Below are 14,418 nucleotides of genomic sequence, written 5' to 3' on the forward strand. Positions count from 1 at the left end.
AAAAATAAATTCCAGGTGAATTAAAGACTTAAGATGTGTAATGCAAATCTTTATCAGAAGAAAAGGATGGTATTTTTTTTTTCTTCTTGGATAGGCAAGGGGAAACATCCTGGAAAAAATAAAAAGAATGAACCACAAAAAAGACTGATATATTAAATTATACTAAAATTAAGAACTACTTATCAAAAGAAAGTAAAAAGCCACAAGAGAGAGAACACAGAGGCAGTACATATATCCAAAAATGAATATACAGAATATACAAGGAGTTCCTACAAATAATAAAAAATAAACCACTCAGTAGAAAAATAGTCAAACATTTCATAGACTACGAAACACAAACAGCCAATAAGGAAAGGTGTTTGAACTTATTAGTAACTGGGGAATTGTAAATTAAGACCTCACTGAGATAACACTTTACATCCACTAGACTGGTAAAAATTAGAAAGCATAACAACATCGAGTTTTGAAGGTGTAGGTTAATGGAAAATCTCATGCATGGGTAAAAGGAGTATAAACTGGTTTGATCTCTTTGGAAAATAATTTGAACTATCTTGAGGTTGAACATTTCATACTCTATTTTCCAGCATTTCTACTGTTCAATATAGGTGTATATACCTCAGAAAAAATTTTGCTTATGTACACTAGGAAAGGTGAAGAATATTCATAATGGCATTGGACACAGTTGATCTTTTCTTGAACCATTTTCTTTCATTAACTACTATGACTTCAGTCTCTGTTTTTCCTCCTCTCTCACTGTTCCTTTTCAATCTCTTTTGCTAGATTGTTCTTCATGCCTTCTAAACATTGGAAAACCCTAATTTTCAGTTCATTTGTCTCTCTGGATGATCTCATCCAGTCTCACGGCTTTACCACTCACTCACAAGCTCCAAATTCCACCCTGAATGCCAGAGTCCTATAGCCAAACAACCTATCCAACATTTCCACTTGGATGTCTTGGAGTATAGAAGTCATTTGGGCTGTTCAGAAATATCTGTTCTCCTTCCTAGCATTGCATTTCCCCACTTCCTCTGAAATTAAGTACGGCCATATGACTAAGTGTAATCAATAAAAATATAAACAAAATGAAATAATTTTCAGATAATGCTAGTGATCCACTTGTAATTGCAAAGTTAACAGGGCCAAACAAAACCCCCACCTGCATGTCTCTAAATCTTCTCCCATCTTAGAAAATGGTACGGTACCATCATTCATTCTGTTGCTCAGGTCAAATCTGTGAATGTTAATTCTTCCGTCCCTTCCCCAGCTCCAGCCAATTTATCAGTAAGTTCTACAGCTTTGCCTTCAAGGTCAGTATTAAATCTGACTACTTCTCACTACTTCCACTGGTACTACTCTAGTCTCTGCCACACTGTGTTCAATATCCTAGTGGAAAATTGCGATAGCCTTCTAACTAGTTCCCTCATTTCCAATCTCCTTATCATTGCCCTAAGGCCCTATACCATCTGCTCCTGCCTACTTCTCTGGCCTCACTCTCACGTTCTCTAAGGATATTCTAACCACATGGGCCTTCTCCAAGCATATGAACATGCCATGTTCAAAGACTTTACATTTGCCATTTCTCTTGGTCCATCCTTTCTAATTATTCAAGTCTTTGCTCAAATATCAGCTCTGCTGAGAGACTTTCTTCATCATCCTACCTAAAATACAAACCTCAAGTCATTTTACATGCTAGTTATCAACTTATTGCTCCAAATTATTTCTTGTCTACTCTGCCTAAATGGTCGCATAAATATCTTTCTTTTTCTAACTGGCATGTTAACCTTTGTGAACAGAAGATACCAGAGAGATATTATAAAAGGAAGGGATTCTCCCCTGATCCAGTGTGTCCTTGACAGGCTCTTGCACTGCAGGCATGTTCTCCAGCACCTAGCTCTTGCAATGCATGGAGGTTAACAGCACCCCAAGAGTAATAGTTTCACTCTCTCTCCCTTGGGAGGTTTCAAATCAGAGTATTCTGACAAGACATCTCTCAGTGGACAGCTTTCAAGAGTACTCTAGAGCAATTGCTCATAAACATTTTCTTAAAGGGCTTTATAGTAAATATATTAGGCTTGCACACCATAAGGTCATAACTCTGCCCTTGTTGTAAGAAGCAGCTATACAGACATAGGTAACAGACTAAGCATGGCTATGTTCCTATTAAACTTTATTTACAAAACAGATGGCTGGCCCATGGGCCAGTGTGCCAACTTTTACCCTAGCAGTGATATTTCCTGGCAAGTTCTGAAGGCTGAATTTCCAGTAAGTTCCACCACTGTGGCACCAGTGACTTCTCTGTGATTCAATGAGACATGGTCATACTCTCTCCAGTAAGGTCAGGATCTTAGACTTGGGGGAAAGGGCACTTATTTGGGCACTCTATTGTAGCCCTAGCAGTGATGGCTGCTTCTTATAACTGCTATTCCTGTTTCTTTACTCCAATTCACCTAACACAGTTAGTAATTCTATTAAACTTTCCTGTTCAAAAAAGTGTGTGACTTCTTCCATCTCCTAACTGAACTCTAACTGATATACTCTCTTTACCTTGCTTTATTTGCTTTGCAGTATTTACACTAACTGAAATTATGTTATTTGTGTTTGCTTACATTTTAATGAGCAGTATCCTTCATTAGAATGTACGCTCAATGAAGGCAGACACTTTGTTCACTATTGAATGAATTCCTGGTACTAGCACACTTCTGGTCATAAATGATTCGCAACAAATATTTGTGACTGAATAAATGAATTTGTGGTCACAGTAGAGCAAATTTTATTTTTAGAATATCAATTCAAATTATATCAAAGAGATGAAAGCCTCTTGCTTATATTTGCTCTCTCACACATAAACGATCCTCGTTCACTCGTATCATTCAGTCTCCACTATGGTATTCCTGCAATCTCCACAATAAAATTAGTAAATAATCTCTCTGAGAGCAAACATTCCACCTTACTGCTGTTAAATCCTGTGAGGCTCAAGCAGTACAACACAATTCTCCCTATATGTTTTACAAGGGGCAGAAAGCCATTACTGAGTGGAGTGGGAGAGATGAGTAGAGATGAGAGAGCTTTTCTTTAGGCCTCCCTCATAAATGCTGACAAGATTCCAAAGAGTAGTAAGTTATTACTGCTCAAATTGGTACTCTTGGTTAAAAACATCCAAAATATTCTTAGTTATAATCTAGTACTTCAGCCCTATAACTTTAAAACACTTTTCAGAATAGAAATTTGTAACACTTTTTTATACAACCAGTCTATAACTTCTTAATGTTCACCAACCATTTCTTCTGAGTCTCTAGCCCACTCTCTCTTATGCATACAAATTAAAAACACTCAATGAATCTTTCAGCTTTTCTGTAGGCCTAACTAAAGTGGATTTCTGCCACACTTCTAGCCTTTCTTGTTTTCACTTGGGAATACTGTTATAATGTAATGGTTGCTGAGAAGTTTGAAATGATACCAGACCATTGAGAAATCTAAGGGCCTACAACAGCACAAATTCATCCAGAACAGCTAGAGAACACTGGATAATTTCTGTTTTGCTCCCTTTCCCTATTTCCTGATTCGTCTCTGCTGATTTGAGAAGGATAGGGAAGTATAGAATGCCAAAGGGCACAAAAAGGTGGATGTGAGGTCTTTAGTGGAAATCACTTCTTGGTCTTCTCAAGCAATCTGAAGGACAGAGACAAAGGTCAGAACGCTGGCAAAACAATGGCTTTCCAGTTTTTTCCTTCTTTTATGCTGCTTCCCTTCAACATACATGAATATCAAATATCAATAACAGTATGGACCATTCCTCATATCAATGGCAAGAACTTCCATTCAACTTCCACAACTTCATCCCTGAGTATCAAGTTTCCCCAGTTGCTTCAAGCTAAACCTGTGTTCTCTGTTTAGGACTGTGACAATTGAAACAGGTTTATGTAGTCCAACAGTACTATCTCTGTCCTTGATTTGGCAAGAGACTGCCTATCGGAGCCAAAATAGCTATGTAAAATTTTGAAGTTACAAAAAATGTAAAACTAAAAAAGTAAAAAGAAACTTCCATAGGGAGAAGATGAGAAAATATAAAATATGTTCAATATGTTTTAAAGACACTGGATCTAAAGACATTTCTACTACCTGAATCAGTAACACACTATAATTTTGATTGCTTGGAATATTATATTTCTATAATTACTGATGAGAATGGAGATATTAAAACTAAAGTTATGTAAGTCTTCAGGAATATTAAGCCAAGCTTTCAAACTGCAGTTGGTAAGAGTTTTCTCCCCTTGTCTTATACACAAGCTGGGAGTAAATTGCTTTCCACAAGTGAAAAAAAAATTCATAAAAGATTGCCTGGTTTACATAACATCTGCTGCTTATAAAAGGTCTTAATATGATTTTCACTCAGATAGTATAAATGCTAAATTACCTCAATAAAAGTTCAGTGAAACAAGTTTGAAGAAAACCAGAAACAACCATAAATAGCAAATTTTAAATGATGAGGGTAACTTATTTTGTTTTTTTCCATTTAACATCGTTGTTTAAAGTTTTACCTTGCATTAACAATGCTTTTGGAAAAATCTGGGGGAGAGGAAGACAGACAGCTTCCCTAAGCCACTAAGCTCAGCCCTAGACAACATTAAGCCAGAAGTGTCCAGTGACTTGTGGAGGGGTAACATTTTAGTAACTAAATATTGGGCCAATCTTATTAAGTATAGTGATGTTGATGGACAATTGATCTAGAAAGTCAGAAATCCGTTAGATTTCCACCTCCAATAATGGCCAGCTTTGTAATTATGAATAACTAATCTAACCTCAGCCTCAAATCCTCATATATATAATGATGAGGCTAAACCAGATGATCTCAGATTCTTTTCAGATGTAATTCCATCTTTAGCATTCCTATCACTTCCATTACATAGTTCAAAGATTTCATTGATTCATCAAACATTTACTAAGTACCTACTTATCCCTGGCACAGATACTGTCCCTTCTCTCACTGAATTTATATTTTAACTGTCCCATTATATATTAAAAAATGTGTAGTTTAGACTTAATAATGGGATAAATAAGAATAATTTTAAGTAGCTTATTTGATTTAGAATTCATAATATAATGCATTTATGGATTAGTATGAAACTCTCTACATTTGATACGGTCCATAAAAAAACTCTCCACATCTGATACTAGCCATAAAAACAATGTTATTGAAATAGTCCTGCCACCAACATAATACCCTTTAATTAAAACTAATTATCAATATATTGAGGTACTATTTCTAAGCAATAAAAACAAGAAGGTCTAACCAAGCCAAAGCCAAGTCGGGGGGAAGACTCACAGTCCAATCTCCAGTATGAATACAAGGCTGAGTAATGGTAGTCTGTACTGATCCATCCATGTCAACATTTAATCCTTCTGACTGATGAAAAACATGAGACATCTGTTTATTTTTAAGTGTATGCTGACGGCTGGCTTCCCTATTTTCATCTTTCTTTGTACTACTGTACAGAATTCATTAAATGCTTAATGCACACCATTCGGCTGATGATACCAACCTTCGACAAAATTAAGACCTAGAATATCAAAAAATAATCAAATGACAGTAATGTAAGACAGAATATGGTGTTATAGTAGTCAAAACTTCATGTACTCAATATAGTGCTCCCTGTTAAGACAAAGTAATAAAACTAAGAGTTCTTATAAAAAAGGCACACAAAAGAAAGGGAGGAGATGACACTTAGGACTTAACAGGTGCTAGGCACTGTGCAGTTAGCTTTCACTTATTCTTCTCCAGACCACTAAACAACAAAAAAAAATATCCCAAACACATGACCATCTAATCTAAGTGAGATAACACTTACTCAGGACTTAACAGGTGCTAGGTACTGTGCAGTTAGTTTTCATTTATTCTTCTCCAGATCATTAAACAAACAAACAAAAAATCCCAAACAGATGACCATCTAATCTACCATAGGAGAAATTAACTCTTCACAAAATGATTCCAATAGCCTAAAAGTGTATTCTAATGCAAATGCACTATTTATGTAATAATCATTCTGCTTAGAATCTTAACATTTGGAAGTAGAAGGGGTCTTGGATCACCTAGTCAACCCATTCATCTTATGGACAGACGATGAAACTGAGGCCAGATAAAGAGCTTGACTAAGGTCACCGTCTAGTGGCAGTTGGGATCAAACTAATAATCAAGGCATCCATATACCACTCTGGGGCAACTGTTTAGTGTAATTTAGTGATTTCATTTTAGCTCCGAGGATACTGAACACCTATCTATTAACACTTTCATTAAAATAATCGAAAAAATTAATTTATACAAATGGCTCTGAATCTCCAAAGAATAACGTATAATTTTCTAAATAACATTTTAAAACCTATTGATAAGCAGTAACCTGCGTTTTGGACATTTGCCTACTTTCTCTGACTGCTCTCCGCATAAAGACCCCAAATGTAGAGGTATGAGAATCGGTCGCTGAGGTAGATTTCCTCAATTAAATACTGGCGTGGAAGATCTCGGCCCCGCGCTGCCTGTGCCCTCAGGGATCAGTAAACCCGCGAGTCGCACGAGAGGACAGAGGATGAGTGTGCAGTAACGTGGCCCCTGCGCCCTCCGCTCGTCGGCCGCCCTCACTCCGCTGGGCCGGTTCCGAACGCGGAATGGGCCGGACCGTTACGGCGCCTGCCGGGCCGCGGAGCCCCGCGCGGGCCGCCCCTCCCCCACCGCGGCCTGGACAAGCGTCGCCGGCTGGGACCCCCGCGGCTCCCCGCGCGAACAATACAAGGGGTTCCCCACAAGGCCGAACGCCGAGGCCCGCCCAGCCCTACCAACCCACGGGCCCCGCACAGGGCGTCGAGCCACAGGCCGCGAGAGACAACCCCGCGGGAGAGAGTGAGAGAGGAGGCGGTTAGTCAGGGGGTTCGGAGGCCGCCGTACCCTGACCCGTACCTGGCTCCAGGTGATGAACTCATTAGTGTGGGTTTCCTCCACAAGCGTCCATAGCTTGCTGAGGAAAGCTGGCACGTTCGAACTCTGCTTCATTGTTAACGAGGCGCAGGGATTCCAAATTCCACACGGGAACGCAGCGGTAGCAGCAGCGGCGCGGCGGCGGCGACGGCGGCAGCGGCGGCGGCGGCAGCGGCAGCTGCTCCCCGAGAACGCCCACAACGCAGGCGCAGCAGCTCCCGGGCCCCGCCCCCCCGACCTCGCCGGGCGCGCAGCTAGGCGCTGAGGCCCTGCGGCCGCACGTGATGGACAAGGCTCCGCGCTCGCCCGTGAGCACTCGTGCCGCGCCGGCCTCTTTCGCGGCCAATCCTGGGCGCCGACCCAGGACAGAGAAAAGCGATTGGATGCTGCGGACGTGGAGAGGGTGGGATCAGAAGGGGGCGCTGCCTTCCCGTTCGCCTTTTATACAAGAACCTTTGGTGTAGTGGACTTTCGCTTGTGGGGATCGTGTGTGGTTGTTTCACGTGGAAGTAGTTTTGGGTTTCTGGGCTGTGGCTGAGGGGCTACGAAGGGTCCTCTCTGTCCCGAGCCATAAGTTTGGCAGGTAATGTGAGGTTTCCGCCAGTCAGCCGGAAGGAGTATAATAAGGAGGGGAGGGGAGAAGGGGAGGAGGGGGGGAAGTGGGGAAAGCAGCTTTCAAACATAATATACTGGGCCTCAAATTGATAATTCATAATTCTTAAAAATTATGAATATTATAAATATTACGAAACTTGTCTTTAAATTTTAATTAGAAGATGGGCACTTTACGCTTATCAAAAAAGAGGAATTTAAATAACACACTCTTTACTAAGCATGTACTACTCAGAACCAGGATCTGTAACAGGCACCTTACATGCTATTTTTAATTCAATAGGCATTAAATGCCCACTCTACGCTCAGCGTAAAAGGAAATAGTGTTATCTATACTAGTTTAATCAACTAAAATAATTGTTCTCCCCACGTAATTTACAAGTACATTCTTGTTTACGGGAGATTGGTTATAGGGGGAAAAAAATATTGGACAAGGAGTCAGCATATCTTGAGTTTAGACTCAGCTTCAAGGACACTTTAGTGAATATTAAATTGCACTGGTGCCAATTTAATTGTAATATAAATGTAATTTAGAGCAATCCCTTTATCTGTTGGTGCCAGTCTTCCCCATTTCCTCATTGGGAATAAGAATACTATGAGCAACATCCAGGGACCTACTGGAAAGGGAGATGTCCTTTTCTAGTCTGCGCTCATAGTGCAGTTTGGTATAGCAGAGATCAAATAGAGCATCCTAGGATGGAACTGAATGATTTCTGTCTGACCTTTCAGAGAAAAGTCTGACATTGTTTGAATCAAGAATTTGCAAGAACACATGAAAGAACTGTTAATTCTTGATTTATAAAGCCTTTATATTTGGTGATTGTTACATTTGCTATTATTCAAATACTGCTACCTAAACAGTGGTACATGATGTGACAGTTCATTGTAATTTACACCTTAGGGGTAGTTAACATTCGAAATATTCTAATTAGGAATGCTTTCTCCAGGAATAGTTAGCATTTGAAAGACTAATCAAAAGCCTGCTCTATGAAGCCTTTAATCTTATTTTTTTTTATCAATACTAGAAGTTTTGTTATTAGGATGATGGAAGTGGAAATGTGTTTTCTTAATGAAATGAATGAAGTTCAGTATATGTGTATTGACTAAAAGCAGTGTCTTGGATTTTCCCACTCTTCACTACACTGGGCATCAAGATATCTTGAGCCAGTAACCTATGCTCTTCTTTAAGTCCCTAACCTTGGGATCTTACAGGTCCCTTATTCAAAGAGCTTTCTAGGCGAATCTAAATTTGAGTAGCCTGGATCAAAAGTAAAAATAGAGGCCCACATACATATTTTAGAACATTGAAAGATCACAAATTAGGTTAACAAGTTGTTAAATAAAATATGCTCTATTTTCTTACCTTGACAAATACATCTTCATAATAACAAATTTGAAAGATATGTGTAAAGCTATAGTTTTTATTAGATACTTAGTTGGCAAAATATCCAAGAAGACCAAATATAATTATTGTCTGGTGTTCTATTGATTGGGAATTAGTGTTTTAGATGACTAATAAAATAAAGACATATAATTCATAAATCATATGTTCTATAAAATTGTTTTTTCTTTCCTTTATGTCAGCAAAATCAGTTAGTTTGTCATCGAGATTTTCACATAATCTGTGTCCTGTTGGTAATGATCAAAGTATTAAAAATTTTATTGTATTCAAAGCACGGTTGTATTTAAAATCCAAATTGAATATATTTTATAAAATGGTCCTTAAATGTAAAATTTTGAAAAAGTAAAATTATATGCAGATATTGTTGCTATAAATTAGTATTATGTAATAATAAACTTTGAAATTAAATATACATTATAATTAAAACATTTTAAATTTTAAACACTACTACTTTTTGACTATTGTGAATAATGTTGCTATGAATATTGCTGTATATACATAATTTTATGCATTTTACTTTCCTTGCTTGACAACGCATGGTGGAAATTCTTTCAAGTCAACTGGCATAGCTATAATTTACTTCTCTTAATGACTTCATGGTATCCCATGATGTGTGTGCAGCACAATATATTCAGCCATTCTGCTGTTGGTGGGCATCCACTTTGTTTTGAGGCTTTTGTTTATTTTTTCACTATGAAAGATGCTGCCCCCCAAAATCCTTAAACATAAGTCTTTAAATATGAATGCTTTTATTAAGATTTTCATATATAATTTACATGGTAAATCTATACTTTCCATTATTGTACCGGCATATAAAAGAAAAGTCCTGCCAATTAAAAAACCCCACATTTGAGCTAACAGAATGCTATCATATACGTATCCAATCTTGTGACGCTCTCAGCAACCAGAAATGTCAACATTATGCTTCCATGGCAATAGGACATGTTTAAGCTTGATAGGGAGGAATCTAATATTCCTCCCTATCTCAGGGAGCTTTAACTATTAGATAGACATTAAAGGAGATTCCTTTATTCTTTGATATTTTCATAACAAATTAATGCAAAGCCAGGAGACTGTAGTTTATTACATGTGACTTTGAGGGTACTGGTGGCTGAAGATATATTCCATGTTGCTTCTGGCCTTATTTAGTTCTAGTGTATTTTTCACTCAATTAAATTTATAATTGTCAGTAATTATCTCCTCTCGTCTTACTCAGCTGTGGGAAAAGAGTAAAGAAAAGGAACTAGTGTTACAGAGATATTAATTGAAATTGAGGCATTCTCATTCTCAGGAAATTTGATCACGTTCTCATAGATTCACAACTGGTATGATATATATTTAGTGTTTTGATTTGGAACTTTTTCACTTTAAAACCCATGCCTTCCTACCACTTTGTTTAAGATTTACTCTTCTAGAACCGTGGAAACCGAACCACACCTGGTATCCCAAGTCTTATATCTGATGTATCTGGAGTGAGCGTGTGCCGTTCCCAGTCCCCAGGGTAGCTGCTTTTTTTTGACTCTCTTTACACCTCTGGGTCTTATTATTGGTGTTCGGACATAGTTTTCTGATTCACATTCCAGTTCCCATGCTTGGTTCAGAGCCCTGCCTCCAATACCCACCCACCCACTTGGCTGGGCTGCTCCCTTAACTCTTCGTCAGAGTTGGACACAGCCTGGCGAAGACCTTTAGAGGCCACTTAACAAGACTTATAATAAATATAAGAAAGTGCAGTAAAATTCCGCTCTTTTCACTATGACTGTGATGCTTTTTGAAGATGTGAAAAGTCGCAATAAACAACAGCAACAACAAAACAAAGAAATACAAACAAAAACATGTTTTGGTTCTCCTGGTTTTTGCCTAATGCTCTGGTCCTGAGTCTTGCTTCAACCCGATAGATCATTTAGATATTGCTGTTAGGTGTATAGGCTGGATTGTGCCTGCCCTCTCAATTCATATGTTGAAATTCTAATTCTTAGGACCTCAGAATGTGACTGTTTGGAGATAGGGACCTTAAAAAGGTAATGAGGTCAGATGAATGGTCCTAAATCCAATATGATGGTAACCCTGTATGAAGTGATTAGGACACAGACAAATACAGATGGGAGAGTAAGCATACAAGGATATCACGGGAAGAGAGAGGCATAGGAAGTAACCAAACTGGCTGACATATTGATTTTAAACTTCTAGCCTTCAGAATTGTTAGAAAATAAATTTTTCTTGTTTAAAGCACCTAGCCTGTGACATTTTGTTATGGCAGCCTCGGAAAATTAACATCCTAAGTGAGCATTGCAGCAAACCAACTATCCTCAACTTCCCTTTTCTGGATATCAGTACAGGTCTGTGACCTTCAACTATGCCAAAACCTCAGGTCATCGAAAAAGTACAGACACTCTGCATATTAAAGCAACTTTAATCAAAATATTGACTGCATAAATTGACAAACACATTTTTAATGGCTATTAACATTTTTATTTTAATCAACAGTTGATGAGATATTAAGGCATTCTAAGCTTAGATGAATAGAGAATTATTTCTCTATATTAAAATTGAAGTTTACTCTGTGATATTTGTCATTAACTAGAAAAGGTTTAATGATTCCTAAGAAGAAAAAAATTTGAACATCAGTATTTTGGATGTAGTCAAACCATTTTTTCCCTTTGCTAGCCTCCTGCTTTTAAATTATCCTTTAACAAGTCACTACATGGCTCTATGCTACTTATTTTTAGCTGCAAATATACATCAAAACCCTGCAAAGGCTCCTCATCTCCCTCCAAGTAAAGTCAATATACGTTTAGTAATGTATTAATTCTACTCCAAGTTAACAAAGAAATGGCCTACTCATGGGGTCAAGAAGATTTAGGCTAATTTTTAAAAACATGAACTAAAAATCAAAGTATTGTCATTATGAACTTTGTTCCCTCAATAAAGCCTTGTTCAAGAATTTCCATACTACCTTTAAAAAAGAAGCATTTGATTCACCATTGAAAAAATTTCAATATTAATATGTTTAGTGAACTTATAATTAATTTGCAGAATTCTAACCTTTTAAATCAGTTAGTTTTAAATATTTGATAGTTCTTGCTAGAGAACTATCTGAAAATTTGTATTTTGCTTTTTACTCTCACTTTCTGCTTCCGTAATTGTTCTGCCTATGTAACTTACCTACTCATTCCAAAATTTATTTCTACAATTTATATTAATAGAAGATATTATAGAAGAAAGAGCATATACTTGGAGTTTAGCAGACATGGATTTTAACCCTAGCTCTGTCATTATTAATGACAATGTGACTGTGGACCTCTCTGAGCCTCACTTATTTACAAAATCTCATAAGATTGTTGTGAAATTTTAATTAAATCATGAATTCATTGTGGATAAATGTCTAATAGTGGATGTCCAATAGATATTCTGATATCATCAAATAACCCTGAAACAGTAAACCGTTTATTTGAGCAGTTCTCAGATATCTTCTAAGCTTATTTGTAATTTTCACTTTCCACTAATGAATGTGCAGGCTTACATTTCATACTAGTCACTTATTCACTTCTAAGACAAGGAGTATATTGATTAGCTAATGTTTTTGAATGTGTATTAGCTGTCCCAATTTATATTAGTTCTATGGACAAATCAAGAAAATATATAATACTTTATGGTTCCTGCCAAAAGGAATTTATGAGCTAATGAAGACAAAATGAAAATACACAAAATAAGTAGAGAACTGTTGAATAATAACCAGATAACATCGATTTGGAGTACAGTGAAGTAAAGATCAGAGTTTGTTGGAGGGATTAGAAAAATCTTCATGGAAGGAATATTGAATGTTTAAATTGACCTCAATTAAATTAATAAAACGAACAAGAAACGCGTTTACAGTACTTAATATGTTCTAGCAACAGTTATAAGTACTTTACATTTATTAACTCATTTAATTCTCACCAAACCCCTATGAATCAGGTACTATTTTTATCCAATTTTACAAAGGAGGAAAGAGGCAAATAAAGGATGAGGATTAGTAATTGTGTTATTCAGTTTTTCCCACGGAGTCTACCAAAAGGCAGGAGGTTATATACATATTGCAGAGGAACCATCCTTATTGTCTGACGTACAAAATTCCTAGTTATTCCACATGCATCCTGTGCTTTAACAAGATTACACTATTCCCTTTTCACCTCATGTTGTTATCTTGTTCTCTTCATTTACACTCACTGATATCTTTCCATCCCTCAAGATCTCTCACGGAAGCTGTCTCATAGTTTTCACATCCAATCCCGTATCCTCAGAGAAAAATATTATATTTTTCCGATAGTACTGATATTATACTGCCTTCAAGGTTATTTGTATGTATTTATTATTATGAGCAACAGAGGAAAGGAATAATGTCTTTTTCATTTTTATCTTTGTTGCTACTTCCCAAACTTGGTGCCTGGTACATGTCTTATATACTGTAGGCACAGGTTAAGCATTTATATAAAATAAGTAAATTAGTGAATGTAGCCACAGATATTGTTCTTCCCACCTCATAAAAGTTGAAAATGGGTAGTTTTTTCACTAAATGTAAAAAGAGAAAATTTCGAGAATGGCTAAGGTTATGGATGGAAGAAAAAAGGGAGAAAAAAGGAAAAATTATTAAAAAGAAATTAAGGAGCATTAAAAAAACAGACAATCTGATAAAATAAAAATGAGAAAACAAATAGGAAACATCTGGAGAAAATTAGTTGCGGAAATGAAAGAAAAAGGAAAAACAAATAAAATACAAAGGAAAGGAAAGATATGGAAAAAAGTGAGAAAATATAAGACCATAGAGAAAAGAGTAGTGAACAAGAATTTAAAAATGCCCTTTTTGTGGGAATAAGGCTGCAACTAGGCGAGATGATTTGTTTTGACCTAACCTCCTTCCTCCAAAGTGGAAAGTCTTTATGTGAGAAGCCTGGACTCTTTGCAAAGGAGTTATAGAGGTGCTGAAATACTTAAAAATGCTATTTCTAAAATATTTTAAAAAATAAATAGATCTTTTCCTAATTATATTTACCCAAGAATTAATATTTGGCAAGAATAGGCTCCATTAAGGATAGTTCGACATTTTCATACTACTTTTGAGAATACAGAAATCTCCCAATTATTTCAATCCGTGTGCTTTGCACACCCTCACGTTGCATAGTTTTGCATATGCATGCATGGGACTAATTCAGGCTTGGTTTGGTGGTAGTGAACTACTAGCTTCCCCCACACGTCTGGCCTGTGCCTCTAGCTCCCTCTGCTGTCCATGCTGAGTTACTGCTGCAGCCTGTAAATGCTTGCATTATTTCCGGTCTCTGATTAAAAATAAATACAGCAGAAAAAGACATTGTAAGAAATATGTGTATTAAAGAAACCTGAATCTCATTTTAAGAGACCCCAAAATGGTGTTTAAATTGATTAATTTCCTAAGTTTCACTCT

General features: G+C 37.1%; 1 protein-coding gene across 2 annotated transcripts in view; it reads right to left on the reverse strand.

The window, feature by feature from the left end:
- Positions 1-7,150, reverse strand: part of HSF2 (heat shock transcription factor 2) — a 30,042-nt gene extending 22,892 nt beyond the window's left edge. The window contains exon 1 of one of the 2 annotated variants that reach the window (XM_011358767.2): positions 6,947-7,150. In XM_011358767.2, the coding sequence (XP_011357069.1) occupies positions 6,947-7,039 (93 nt within the window). In that variant the 5' untranslated portion in view covers positions 7,040-7,150. The remainder of the gene's footprint in view (positions 1-6,946) is intronic. The other variant, XM_011358768.2, reaches the window with a different exon arrangement.
- Between the last annotated feature and the right edge of the window lie 7,268 nt (positions 7,151-14,418).

This window comes from Pteropus vampyrus, unplaced genomic scaffold (assembly GCF_000151845.1).
Source record: "Pteropus vampyrus isolate Shadow unplaced genomic scaffold, Pvam_2.0 Scaffold43, whole genome shotgun sequence".
NCBI classification, from domain to species: Eukaryota; Metazoa; Chordata; class Mammalia; order Chiroptera; family Pteropodidae; genus Pteropus; species Pteropus vampyrus.